This window comes from Topomyia yanbarensis, chromosome 2 (genome assembly GCF_030247195.1).
Source record: "Topomyia yanbarensis strain Yona2022 chromosome 2, ASM3024719v1, whole genome shotgun sequence".
Taxonomy (NCBI): Eukaryota; Metazoa; Arthropoda; class Insecta; order Diptera; family Culicidae; genus Topomyia; species Topomyia yanbarensis.
Window position 1 is genome coordinate 283,974,832 of NC_080671.1, and position 15,237 is coordinate 283,990,068.

The window sequence follows — 15,237 nt, forward strand, 5'->3', positions numbered from 1 at the left end:
ACCGCTCGCTCAATTCGAACCCGCCAGTGGGAGTAGTGTTTTCGGGTGGCCGTTACCAGTACCTCGGACCTCTGGTATACCCTTATACACTGTGATAGTCGGAAATGCCTTTTTGCCATACATCTTCACGATTACCACACTCCCTATAGATAGATTTTCATCAACATGAGGATTAATTTACTACTGCCATTTACGCTGATAATAATCATCACCACCCATACGGCCGAGTCGATCAGCCGAGGTGTGGTGTATGTCACTGCGGGTACCCACTGCCTCCGACACGGTGAAATCATCTCAGCCGGCATTGATACTACGAGTACGGGGCTGATGTTTTGGTGGTAGGCAAAGCCTACTAGTGGTGTGTTTTGCATTTTGCCTAAGTCCCACTTATGCCTCATAAGTGTGCATGACCGGCATGTGTTGTACCGCCATACTGCCGGTGCCGGTCACACACCATGGCATGGACCAGTGTTTTGCATTTTGCCTAACTTTCACTTATGCCTCATAAGTGTGCATGATCGGCATGTGTTGTACCGCCATACTGCCGGTGCCGGTCACACACCATGGCATGGACCAGTGTTTTGCTTTTTGCCTAACTTCCACTTATGCCTTATAAGTGTGCATGGTCGGCATGTTGTAGTGAACGTATCTCAGTCGGTATTGATAATACGAGTACGGGGCTGATATTTTGGTGGTAGGCAAAGGCTACTAGGGTCATTCGAATGCCGAATAGTGACTTTTTTGCTATATCTGGTATCGCATATAACTTCTAAACGGGTCAACCAAAAAATGTCATAACCTTCTACGGACTGCCAATCTAATGTATAACATTCCGCTAGAACATTTCCAGTCTGGGATAAATACCGAAGTAGGCGAAAATCCAATTCCCGTAAGTGTCCTCTTACATGCAACGTATAAAAGACGCGCACTGTGTATTACCGCTACCACAGCAGCACATCAATCATAGACGCATACGCTAGGTGCGCCACGCACCTTCCCGTTACCGTCGCTCAGCTTGCAAATGCAAAGCCAGCTGCGTGTTTGTATAGGCACGCACAGCCAGTCCAATGAAGAACCCGACCAGCAACCGGTACAATAAGAGAAGTTTCATATTCTGCTTTGTGCGGATCTTCCTAGCGACGGTCGCTCTCGCAGCCGTCTCGGATGGGATTGATTTTGCATTTTGTTTAATTTTGAACTATGCCTCATATTGCCATTGCTCGCAGTACAGACGTAGTGTATGGTTTCGCCTGTCGGTGTGCCGCGGGTAGCCGATCAGTGCACTTCGCACTATTAACGTATTTCAACCGGCATTGATACTACGATACCCACTTAGCGTTTATATGCGCATCCGTGTAGTTGCCGTCGCTCACTCAGCGTGTTTATATCCCAGCTCGCTGCCATCGCAGACCGTGAGGCCGATGGCTGTTTGTATACAGAACAATTTTTTTGTATACGGGAGGCCCGACATACTTTCTGGCGCACCCTGTATATATATATATATATATATATATATATATATATATATATATATATATATATATATATATATATATATATATATATATATATATATATATATATATATATATATATATATATATATATATATATATATATATATATATATATATATATATATATATATATATATATATATATATATATATATATATATATATATATATAATTTTTTATAAACTCCTCGCGGCCTTTCACATGATCCAAATGCCAAATTTATTACAAACTACTGCAGAAATTTCGGTGGCAGTTAATTTATGTAGCGCTACGCCATCCGATTCGACCGAACAGCTGCAAGTCAAACCGCACACGTAGATATTTACGCACACGATTTCGGCTTACCAAACCGAACTGTCCTCCGCCAATTACTACTACTACCGCCACAAATACTTTCCACAAATTTCCCTTAACATATCGAAAGACGACAGTTTTTTAGAATATTATACAATGAGTTAAGAGGTAAATGTTGAAATGGCCTATCAATGAACAGAGGAGAAAGCAAACAAAAAAAATCTCTCAACGCCAACCTAGATCTAATAAAAAATTCGCCCAGAGATCACGTAAAACAGCCACTAAAATATCCATGGTCACATCTGTAAACCGCTCTCGGAAAAATACTCGGCGCACCAACACACTATGTTGGGACATAAAGCAACTTTGAATGAAAAGACCACAGCAATTTCCTCAGCAGCACTCATCAAACATGCCGTAAAACCCCTTCAAAAACAATCCCACATGATTCGCATCACGACTACCTAATGATCCGAGAGATGGGCCTCCCTCGCAGCTCAAGAAAAGACCACTATAAACCTATTAACATGCATAGTCCACCAGAATATCCTTACGTTCACCTGCGTAAATGGCTAACGCTATTTAAAAGTCCAATGCAAGGCCATTCACGCATATGCACATACACTAATTACAATCACGTTTCTCAATACCCGCACGGGAAAGTAAGAAATACGGTACTCAAACACAGTATGCTGAAAAGAACAAAACGATATAATGGTAAATCAGATTGAAATCACCCGTTTGAATTTTAATCTCAGCAGCCTGGATTCTCTCCTCACTCCGCTTCAACGCTCCGCAAACCGCACACACCAAGCATGTGGTATTAGCACGCTTTGAATTTTTTTCACTACCACTACCATACACACTATGTGTACATACATACACCACTAGTTATTATAAATTTTCTTCATATATTTTGACCGCTTAGTGCGGTTTTACGGTAATTTCAATGTTCCGGCATCATCACACTTATATCACTATCCTCTAAATTCACACCTTGGCTTGATATTGGATTGATTTTTAATTTCCAAATATCCATAAAAAGCTCCAGTTTATACACTGCAGCAGCACGCCATTCAAGCCAAGCAATTTAACTTTGCCCGAGAAGCAGCAACGAAAATTGCGTCCGATGCCTTCGGCTCTCCGATCCGAACTGCCAGAAGGTGTCTCTTCATGGTCCCCCTAAAATAACTACTCAAGGAAGTACTGGTGCAAAACCGAAGCAAGTCGCTCCCGGTCTCAGTAACCTGAGCTCAGAAAAGGAGTTCCCAGCACTTCCAGGAACATTAAAAAATTGTTCCCATATCTCAGCCAGAGAAAGTAAACAGTGCTGGCTTAATAAATTTCTCTGACATTGTGGACCGTATTCTTACAGTGTTAAACATTTCTGACCCCCTTAAAAGTATCTTGATAAGCTTTCTCCCCGCAGTAAAAACATTCTTGATGCAGTTCACTGCGAAATGGCCCCTCCTTTCAGCGATTGTATCCTTCGATGGCTAATTCATCGAACGAGGTCAAGGATTTAATCACTGTTCTACAGTGGAATTGCAGAAGCATTATCCCGAAAATCGATTCGTTTAAAATCTTACTAAATAATTTGAAATGCGATGCATTTGCCCTATGCAAGACATGGCTCACTTTAGAAATAACCCTACACTTTCACGATTTCAATATTATTCGCTTGGATCGAGAAGACTCTTACGGAGGAGTACTTTTGGGGATCAAAAAGTGCTATTCGACCTCCCCTCGACACCAGGCATTGAAGTTGTCTCTTGCCAAACCAGAATTAAAGGCAAAGACCCTTGCATTGCTTCCACCTACATCCCCCCTAGAGCCTCAGTTAGCCACCAACGGCTTTGCGATATGGCGGAACTCCTCCCCACACCGAGGCTAGTTTTAGGTGACTTCAACTCCCACGGCATGGCATGGGGTTGCCTTCATGACGATAATCGATATACACTACTCCATGAGCTTTGCGACAACTTCAATATGACCATTTTGAATACGGGTGAAATGACACGGATTCCTGCCCCTCCAGTGCGTCCGAGCGCCTTAGACATGTCCCTCTGCTCGACATCGTTGCGGTTAGATTGCATGTGGAAGGTAGTCTCTGATCCCCACGGCAGCGACCATCTGCCAATCGTAATTAATATTGCTAACGGTTCAGGGCCACCGAATACAATCAATGTTTCGTATGACCTCACACGAAATATTGATTGGAAGAGCTACGCGTCCGCGATATCCGAAAAAGTAGAATCGATACAAGAGCTTCCTCCGGAGGAAGAGTACGGGTTCCTGGCTGGCTTGATTCTCGATATCGCGATTCAAGCTCAGAATCAATGCGTACCAGACGCGAACTCAGGCGGGCGTCCTCCCAATCCATGGTGGGACAAAGAGTGCTCAGACGTGTACGCGGAGAAGGCCGCTGCGTATAAGACCTTCCGGGACGACGGGCTGCCAGCTAGCTACCGACAGTACGCGATGGCGGAAACGCGCATGAAGAGTTTTATAAAAGCCAAAAAACGTAGCTACTGGCGCCGGTTCGTCGACGGACTAACGAGAGAAACATCGATGAGCACTCTTTGGAGTACGGCCCGGCGCTTACGAAACCGAAACAGTACTAATGAGAGCGTGGAATATCCAAACCATTGGATATTCGATTTTGCCAAGATGGTTTGTCCGGATTCCGCCCCGGCACAGAAGATCTACCGCGCCGCGTCCCCTCACAATAACGCGAACGAAACACCGTTTTCGATGGTGGAGTTCTCACTTGCTCTCTTATCATGTAACAATAAAGCCCCAGGGCCAGACAGAATCAAATTCAACTTGTTGAAGAATCTGCCAGACTCTGCCAAGAGACGCTTGTTGAATTTATTTAATAAGTTTCTTGAGGATAATATTGTCCCTCATGATTGGAGGCAAGTGAAGGTCATCGCCATTCAAAAACCAGGAAAACCAGCCTCCGACCACAATTCGTATCGACCGATTGCGATGCTGTCCTGTATTCGAAAGTTGTTCGAGAAAATGATCTTGTTTCGCCTCGACAATTGGGTTGAAGCAAATGGCTTACTGTCAGATACACAATATGGTTTCCGCAAAGGCAAAGGCACGAACGACTGTCTTGCGTTGCTCTCAACAGAAATTCAAATGGCATATGCTAGCAAAGAGCAGATGGTATCAGTTTTCCTAGATATAAAGGGTGCTTTTGATTCAGTTTCTATCACAATTCTTTCTGAGAAGCTGCACCAGCATGGTCTTTCACCGACTCTAAACAACTTTCTGCTAAACTTGCAGTCCGAAAAACATATGCATTTTTCGCATGGTGATTTATCGACATCAAGAATTAGCTACATGGGTCTTCCCCAGGGCTCATGTCTAAGCCCCCTTCTCTATAACTTTTACGTGAATGACATTGACGAATGTCGTGTCAAATCCTGCACGCTAAGGCAGCTTGCAGATGACGGCGTGGTCTCTATTACAGGACCCAAAGCCGTCGATCTGCAAGGACCATTGCAAGATACCTTGGACAATTTGTCTGCTTGGGCCCTCCAGCTGGGTATAGAGTTCTCCACGGAGAAAACTGAGCTAGTCGTATTTTCAAGGAAGCGTGAACCAGCGTAACTACAGCTTCAATTAATGGGTCAAACTATTGCTCAGGCTTCAACTTTCAAATATCTCGGGGTCTGGTTCGACTCTAAAGGAACCTGGGGATGTCACATTAGGTATCTGAAACAAAAGTGCCAACAAAGGATCAACTTTCTCCGTACAATAACCGGAACATGGTGGGGTGCCCAACCAGGAGACCTTATCAGGCTGTACCAAACAACAATATTGTCGGTGATGGAGTACGGGAGTTTCTGTTTCCGCTCCGCTGCGAACATACATTTCATCAAACTAGAGCGAATCCAATATTGTTGTTTGCGTATTGCTTTGGGTTGCATGCACTCGACACATACGATGAGTCTCGAAGTGCTGGCGGGCGTTCTTCCGCTGAAAAATCGATTTTGGGACCTCTCATATCGATTGCTCATCCGATGCGATATCTTGAACCCGTTAGTAATTGCAAATTTCGAAAGGATTGTCGGGCTCAATTCTCAAACCCGTTTACATGGCACAAAATATCAATCCTTCTTCATATTATCCCAACCGTGTCAATCTCTTTCATGCTTCTGATTCAACTGTGTTCTTCGACACATCCATGAAAGACGAGATTCGTGGAATGCCGGATCACATACGTCCGCAAGTGATCGCAAGCATCTTTCATAGTAAATTTCGAGAAGTCGACTGCAACAAGATGTTTTACACCGACGGGTCAAACCTCGACGGCTCCACTGGCTTCGATATATTCAATCAAAACCTCATCGCCTCATTCAAACTCAATGATCCTGCTTCAGTTTACGTCGCAGAACTTGCTGCTATTCAGTATACCCTTGGGATCATTGATACTTTGCCCACCGATCATTACTTTATTGTCTCGGATAGCCTCAGCTCAATCGAGGCTCTCCGTTCAATGAAACCTAAAAAGCACATTCCATATTTTCTGGGGAAAATTTGGGAACGCCTGCGTGCTTTGTCTGTAAAATCGTACAAGATTACCTTAGTATGGGTTCCGTCGCATTGCTCCATTCCAGGTAATGAAGAAGCGGACTCTTTAGCTAAGGCGGGCGCTTTACAAGGTGACATATATGAAAGACCAATTAGCTTCAGCGAATTTTTCAATATTACTCATCAGAAAACCCTCGAAAGTTGGCAAACTTCATGGAGCAATGGTGAACTGGGAAGGTGGCTACATTCGATAATCCCTAAGATATCGACGAAACCTTGGTTCTGGGGGATGGATGTGGGTCGGGATTTCATTCGCGTGATGTCTCGGCCCATGTCCAATCACTACACGCTGGACGCATATCTCCGGCGTATTGGGCTCGTGGATAGCGGTATCTGCGCTTGTGGCAATGGTTATCACGAAATCGAACATGTTGTCTGGGCATGCGCCGAGTACTGTTCTGCCAAATCTCAACTATTCGATTCCCTTCGGGCCCGAGAAGGATCACCCAATGTCCCGGTTCGAGATGTACTAGCAAGCCGCGATATTCTCTACATGTCCCTTATATACACGTTCCTCAAAACCATCAATATCCAAATTTAAATGCCCCTACCTTTTCTCTTATCATTCCCAGAAGTGCCCTCTTCCGCCTACCGTCCCCAACGATGGTTTGATACGACTCCAAGACGAGACAAAACATCTGTCGAATCAACCAACAACACGAGATCTACAGTACAACATCACACGCGCAACGCGGTGTGTTTCCGATCCGTATCTGAGCCGTACTACGAAATCGTCTGGAGGAACCCCTGCCGGCTCGAGGAAAACCGCCCGGCGTCCCAATACTTGATGCATCTGTTCGAATTTGTAATCCTGGCCGTTGATTCTTGATGCCGGAAACTGAAAGTTTATATCTCCCCCCTCCCCCTGTCAGCCTTGTCCACCGTCTCTCCCATGTCTCTGATACACAGATGTATGACTTCACCCCCTTCTCCCCTTGAATATCTTCCCAACATTTATGTGCCCTCTATCTTCTAGTTTTAGTTGATCACTATTTAATCTCGTTAAGAAATGCCCAACAGTACCACTACTTTAAAATAGTCCTAATTAATTCCCCCTAACCTTGAACCACTCTCTCTAGTTATTTCTAGTTAATAAGCTTGTAAAATGTTCCGCTTAGCTAATAATTAATTTCTCCAACAATCTCCCTTCTAAAAATCATAAAGTGAATTGCTATACAAAGAACACACAAAATGACCCGTCCCCCTGATCTTACGAATATTATATTATCCCCTCTTTTATATGTATAAGTTAGCTGTAAAGTTTTTTTTAGTTTCATTATATAAAACAAAATAATATTGCAATGTGTAACCCCCTAGTTTTAAGAAATTCAAAATGTAAAACAATGAAAAAATGGCACCTTTAAGCTAACGCATACGTGCCTTATCAAATAAACAAATTGGAAAAAATATGTGCATATTGTAACTTCATCACGTAGTAAAAGGAAGAGAGTTCAAAAGTTGAGTGTTGTAAGCAAGAGTATTTCATCCTATATGATTTTTTCATGGTATGGATGTTTCCAAATAATCCATCCGAACATCATTGCAATCTTCAATGTTTTTTTTAATTTTATTTTATTTTATTTTTTTTAATTGCCCACCACACTCCCCCACACCAAAGAATTCATACAAGAGCCCCCTGGTAAAACGAAGAAAACATTTATTTATGGAGAAAGTCGCAGGGGGTCAGTTTTATTCGTAATTCCCCTAAAATTGCTAGTCGTAACTCGGTAAACTTATGATTGATGGCACTCAGTAGAAGTTCATGTATGTTATATTTCAAACAAGTGACTGTTTGTTGGTACGGTATGGTTCGAAAACGCGCTGCGGAGTAAACAAATGGTTGGTGGTAATTGGCCGGTTCGAGCCCATTCCCTACTACCTCCCTATTTTTTCCGGTTCTTTTTTTTTAATTACGATATGAAAATGTAATGTTCATATCGCGATGTTATATTTGAAAGATGCTTTTTGTTAGATATATTTGAACGACACGTTTTGTTACATCAGATTCAATGAAAATTTACAGGTTTCTTTCAAATTGTTGTAAAATGACTGATGCAACTAGCAACATCAGTGGCCTTAATTTTCAGATGTTATCGTCGTAAACAGCCAGATTTGAAGGGCATTAGTTTTGGCTCTTGATTTTTTTTGCTGTCTGTAAACGGAATCGATAGTATTAAATAAAATAATAAGGGAAAGTTCCCGGTTATGGCATATCCGTTATTTCTGGCGTGTTTATTTACTAAGCGTTGACACGCTTTATTGCATTTCGACAAAGTTATATTCTAAGCTATTAGGTTTATGGTGGTATTCCTATCATTATCGCTGGATGCTTTGCTCTATATTAGTAGCGTCTAAACCATTGGTTTTGCGGTTAGTTCGGAAATTTTTCGTTATTCAAATAGAGACTTACTATATTCAGTAAAATTGTAGCTAATTCTAATTCCAACAAAGGAATTTGCTGAGAACACTTCTAAAATCATGAAGAGGCTGATCATGTTATCTGGATGTCGAGATTTTATGTATGAATAAATGTTGGTTTAACCAATTATATTTAATCACCGTAGTGTAGTGAGTAGCGTAATGTATTGTTCATTCAGAAGCACAAGTTCCAGTTTTCTAACTCCCACTCCCTCAGACCGCCAAAGCTTTAGGTTTTTTTTATGACAAAGTCTTAGAACGAGTAAGGTGAATAACAAATTTGGAAAAACTTGTTCTTGCCTATTAGCTGATTTCACAAGCAATCTCAAAATCGCTGAGCGGGCGTTGTATGGCTGTTGTTTTTAAATCAACCTGCAAGTTAATATATTAATGTCATGTTATGTAATATATTTTTGCATTTGGGAAGTTGTTTATTAATTACAAATACCCTCAAACTAATCTAATTGACTAACATTATTGTACTTTGAGTAATCTAATTTTTCGAATTTGTCCAGTATTCATTTTGTTAACTTCTGATTTTATTAGATTTTCATATCACAAAATAATTGGTCGGTGTTAAGTCAGACCGGACTAAGTCACAAAATATTGATTTCGAGAAACACGAGTTTAAAGTTTGAATCGCAACATCCTTAACATTATGATTGGAAATTAATTTTTGCCGTAATTCTTGTTTATTGTTACATATTCAAATCTGGCAAGAGTCGAATGTAGCTGACGAAATTCTTTATCCATTGCTATAATTATCTCATTTTTTTATGTTTTGCGACTTAGTCCGGTCTGACTTAACACCGACCAATTAGTCTACAGCATCGAAATAGTAGGTCTAGGTCGTATATTATTCTTCCAAATAACAATTGGTTTGTTAAATAGAATTAGTCAGTAAAATGATTTTATGGAAACATGATTTTGTGAGGCTTAAAAAGTCACCTTTCTCCTAACAGTGGCAAACACTGATTGTCTACCTTTTGAGATACTGCGCGCCCTTTGTGGAATTCTGCAGAAACGGTTAGAGATAAGATCAAACCGACTAAAAATTCACACTTTAGGGTAACAAAATTGCCTATTTACCCTAAAAAATACGTTCAAGAATTTTTTTGTTGGTTGTTATTGGGACTCAATCGCCCTCACCTTTATAATTTTAGCGCGCGCATAGCGTTGCTGTCTCTAATATCAACCTATCTCTAATATGTACCCTATCTATTAACACCCTACCCATTTGAAGCCGTTCGTTATAGCAGCGTTTGCCACCTTTGTTCAACGCATTGGGTGAAATGGTAGGGGTACAATTGGGGCACCAACTTCGAATTTTCGTTGCGCTCAAACACGAACATTTCATTGTTTTCAGGGCATTTGTGTTATTAGATTGATTCTCAACAACGAAGCAAAGCTCTTGATGCCAATTCATACGCATTCCATCGATTGTAGGCTGAGTAATTAATGCATTAGTTAGGTATCTTCCTTAATAGGGTGAATATAGGCACTTTACCCTATGTAAAAGTAATGGTAGTGGGCGTTCATGTGGATGGATATACTGGATATATTTCTCCTAGAATTCATTTTACATTCAATATGTTGAACACCCAGAATTGGAACCTAAAATCACAACGAAAGACGTTGTAACAATGGGAAAAATTGACAAGTGCTCTAAGCATCAGATGCTCGAGAAAACATGAAAACCAAGTGACTGTCGATCGAGCCAGTAAGAGACAAAACTATTCTGATAGAACAACATTGCTGCATTGCCTTACAAGTTGTAAGTTACAATATTACATCATCACAAAGTGTTAGGAAGTTGATAGAACTGCTGATCATCGGCAATTGTCGCGTCTTCGCGTTTGAATAACTAGATACTTCAATGGTTATCAAAGTTGCTAAACTTTCGTATTCTTTAGTTGCTATTACCATTCAGCTCTCCCTTGCCGAACACCTGAAATGAATGAATGATAAAATACTTTCATACTTTACTTGATGGGCTAAATCGTATCGGTTTCGAAATGTATATATATATATATATATATATATATATATATATATATATATATATATATATATATATATATATATATATATATATATATATATATATATATATATATATATATATATATATATATATATATATATATATATATATATATATATATATATATATATATATATATATATATATATATATATATATATATATATATATATAGTTTAATTAGTAGCGTTATAGCAGATCATCTTAAAGGTCGTGAGTTCAAATCTATATTTTCTCGTTTTATATTGTTTTTTTTTGAAAAACCTAAAATAACTCAAGCCAGTTTACTGTGCATCTCTCCTTTTTATGTGTTCATTACAGCAAATTAAGTTTTCAAGTGCCGCCCACGCACAGTCTATTTTTTCGTTGGACGGGCTTAATCCTCAAAAAGGCAAGCTAAAATCGTGGCTTCAACAAGCATTGCTCCTAAGACCCAGTGATATTAAGTCTTTTTTGCTTTCTATCAGTGAGAGAATTGAAAGCCCGAAAAAGCTCGATCATGTCTGTTCTTAATTACAAGTTTATTCAAATTAGAGAATATTTATTGTAACCAGCCGTGCCGTTAAAATCCTTATCAATATGATGGCTTCATTCGTCAGTACAGTATTAAAATTCGCACAAAAAACGGGTGTTACACGCAGGCGCACAATGATTAAATTTTAAAAGCATTTATAGTATTTTTATAGAAGTGCACAACAAACCTACATGATGATTGAATCAGTTTATTTGTACCCTGCTAGTTTGGCTAGCGTATCATCTACTGCCCCCACAAACATTCAAACTATTCACTGTGAACACCATAAAAGCACCTAACAAGAATTCTTTTTAATCAGTTTGATTTTCCATTGCGCCTGAGCTAGAAGATATACTAGCTTCCCACAGAAATACGCCATATGGTCAAGGCTCCGAAAATGGCAACCACAGGCGAAATTTTTTTTATCATATTTTGCGTCAAACTGCTTGTTTTCCGTATGTATATAACCTCTAATATTAAAAAATATGAATGGTGAGCCCAGAAATTCCATGCCTGCCATTTATAAAAGTTTGTTGATGCTACTTGCATGACCTAAAAATGACTAAAAGACTGTAAGGAGATAAAAATGTACACAAAATCCATATTTTCAACTTTTTGCCTGGAACCACATTTTTCCATTGTAGTCTAATTTAAATTTGATGATATTGCTTGAAAAATTGAGATGAATATGGATAAATGCTTATTTTCAATTGTGAAGTAATGGAAACCATATAACTTGTAACGTGACAGATCAAAAATTCGAAAAAGTTTTGTGGACCACACTGAAAGCATGCATACAATGTCTAACCTATATCTTTTATTACTACTTTGAGTCTACTTTTTGAAATTGTATTGTGTAACCCTTAAAGTTTTATTCATGTTTGAGAAAACACAATTGATCTAATGTAACGTGACAGAAGTTTTCTGCTGTGAAGCAATTCCATCAAGTTAGATTCAATTACGTCAAAAATGGTCACCATCTGCGATTCTGATGAAAACTTTTACGTTTCATCTTTATGGGAGACTAAGTATTTTGCATTATTAAACAAACAATTTTTATCCATGACTAATATTTAAAAAGGGTGTATCACATCTGAATGTACTACTTTCAAAATATATTGTTCGAAAATCCCCATTGGAGCAGCAAAACTATATGATAGCGAGTTCTGGGGAATCAATTCTTCCTTGTGAATATTTTTTGTGAAATTTTTCAATAAGAAAACAAAAAAATGTTAAAAAATACAATTACAAAAAAACAATGATTTTTTTGTTAACGAAAACCTAAAAACTGAAGGAACTGTAATTACATTAATTTAGTTAATAAAGAAGCATTTTTAATTTCAATTATGCTTTCTTAATATTTGCCAGCCATAAATATAGCCATAAAATTTTCTTATGCAATACTAATACTAAATATAATTTCGAAGCAGAATGTTCTTAAGAAATTTTTTCCGAAATATTTTGCAGCAAAACTATATGATAGCGAGTTCTAGGGAATCAATTCTTCCTTGTGAATATTTTTTGTGAAATTTTTCAATAAGAAAACAAAAAAATGTTAAAAAATACAATTACAAAAAAAACAATGATTTTTTTGTTAACGAAAACCTAAAAACTGAAGGAACTGTAATTACATTAATTTAGTTAGTAAAGAAGCATTTTTAATTTCAAGTATGCTTTCTTAGTATTTGCCAGCCATAAATATAATTTTCTTATGCAATACTAATACTAAATATAATTTCGAAGCAGAATGTTCTTAAGAAAATTTTTCCGAAATATTTTGATTTTATTCTTCAACAAAAATATCTAGTAGTGAAAATACATAACTCACAGATACCAAACGCAAAAACATAACACGTTTAAAATTTAATAAAAAATGTTTAAAATATAATTGCATTGTGGGGAAAATAATAATTTAATTTAATTTTAAAATATTTCAAAAATTCTTTTGATTTTTAAATTTTCATTTTTTTTTAATTTTTTTTTCTTTAAATAATTTAGTTATAGAATGTATTTCAAAATGGTGTTTTTAGTTCAAAATTTTCATGAAAAAATGTGCTTCAAAATGCAGATGTTTTTAAGTTATTTTAGATTTTTTTTTCAAGTTTGTTCATCAAAACCAATATGTTTTTCTAAATAAACATGAAATTTCCCGAATCAAGGATGATTTGTGCACGACTGTCTCGATATGCTTGCTGTAATAAAAATATAGAACTGTAACGTGGCAGATTCTGGTTGTAACGTGACAGATCATTGAGAATACTCCATAAAATCGAAAACAAAGTTTTTCTTCAGGAAAACTATATTTCAAACTCTTTCTTGTTTTCCAAGCTTCATTTTAAAACTGTGTTCATGCAAATTTGGGCGCCAACGGAATAGACTTTTCAATTTAGTCGGGCAACCTCCAAACTCACTGCGAAAATTGTGTAACGTGACAGACGTATTAAAATGATAATAACACGAAAACCGTTCATGATAGCAAATAACTTTCTGTAGAAAAAATGTGCGGTTTAGTGACCTTAATAATGTGCAGTTGTGATAGAATCTGATTTTATCGTTTTTGCTGACTTATGAAATATGCGTAAAAATGTAACGTACTAGACAGAAGCCTTGACCATATGCACCTCAGAGAGCTTGGAAGCGCCCTACGAGTTAGGATAAACTATCCACTACCATCTCATGAGCTCAAATAATCATACCAACACTCCAGAGAGATACAGTATATGCGCCCCAGAAAATCTGAAAGCGCCCGGCAAGTTAGGATTAGGGTTGTGGTACCGGTAATACCGGTACCGAAAATCCCGGGAATACCGACCCATTTTTGGTACCGCAATACCGGTACTGAACAAAAGCCAGTACCGGTATTTTATGACAAATATCGTCGCTGTTGTGCTATCTTATTACAAGCGCCATTTTGCACATTTCGAGAAAACCGATTTATAAAGTTTGAGATTGAGTATCTTGAAACTTATAAATGGTATAAATAATTCAAATAAGACAAATGATGCTTCTATCTATGCTGCATTAATCTCTCAAATATTACGAGAATCGGTTAACTACATTGCGAGTTTTCTTTAAAAATGTAAACAAAAGTCGATTTCACACGTGTCATAGGTGTGTATTGATGACAAATTTTGTATGGCGTGTCATAATCGTGCATGGAAAATTTTCCATAGAAAAAAATCATCAATTATTAACTTTTATTCATATCTTTGGCTTCATTTGGTCTATAAACAACCGGTGAGATGCATTTTGAAGGAAATGAGTCAGGGAATCTAGAAAAAATAGTTATTTTTGGTTACAGTGTTGCCAAATATGCTATATTTCCAATTTAAAACTTAAATTGCTTTTTTTCTCACAGTTCGTGCATTTTTGTTTCGAAAATGATTATGCCATTGTGTTTATCAGATAGTTTTACATATAAAAACATCTCATACGTAAAGATAATTTGAGCCAACCCCCAGACACAGTCATTTGAAGCAAAAAATTAGAAATTTCTCAGCACGTTTCTCGCTATATCTCAGTAACCAAGCAGAATGTCAAAATTCTGTAAACGCCACTTTGTAGAGATTTTTTAGACATGTAATGTGGCATATCTAACTCATTTTACCCCAAAATGGCGTTTGTCATAAGATAGCACAACAGCGACGATATGTTAACTCTGCAGGGGGATCTGGTTCAAAATATCGGTCTGCAAGATAACGTTTAATTATATTAATTTTCGTTCCAGATAAATCGTTGAGATATCATCTTTGTGTGGGAATGAGGTGGGGCCATCATCATAATAATTCTATAAGTTAAAGTTTTATTAGCGACATTCTGATTGGTTTCCATTATTCACTTATCT

The 15,237-nt window shown here is 38.1% G+C and overlaps 1 protein-coding gene across 1 annotated transcript in view; it reads right to left on the reverse strand.

Annotated features, from left to right (window-relative positions):
* LOC131683211 (dromyosuppressin) overlaps positions 1–15,237 on the reverse strand; it is a 567,416-nt gene that overhangs the window by 216,234 nt on the left and 335,945 nt on the right. The window contains exon 3 of the mRNA XM_058965048.1: positions 10,759–10,783. Within this exon, the coding sequence (XP_058821031.1) occupies positions 10,759–10,783 (25 nt within the window). The remainder of the gene's footprint in view (positions 1–10,758; positions 10,784–15,237) is intronic.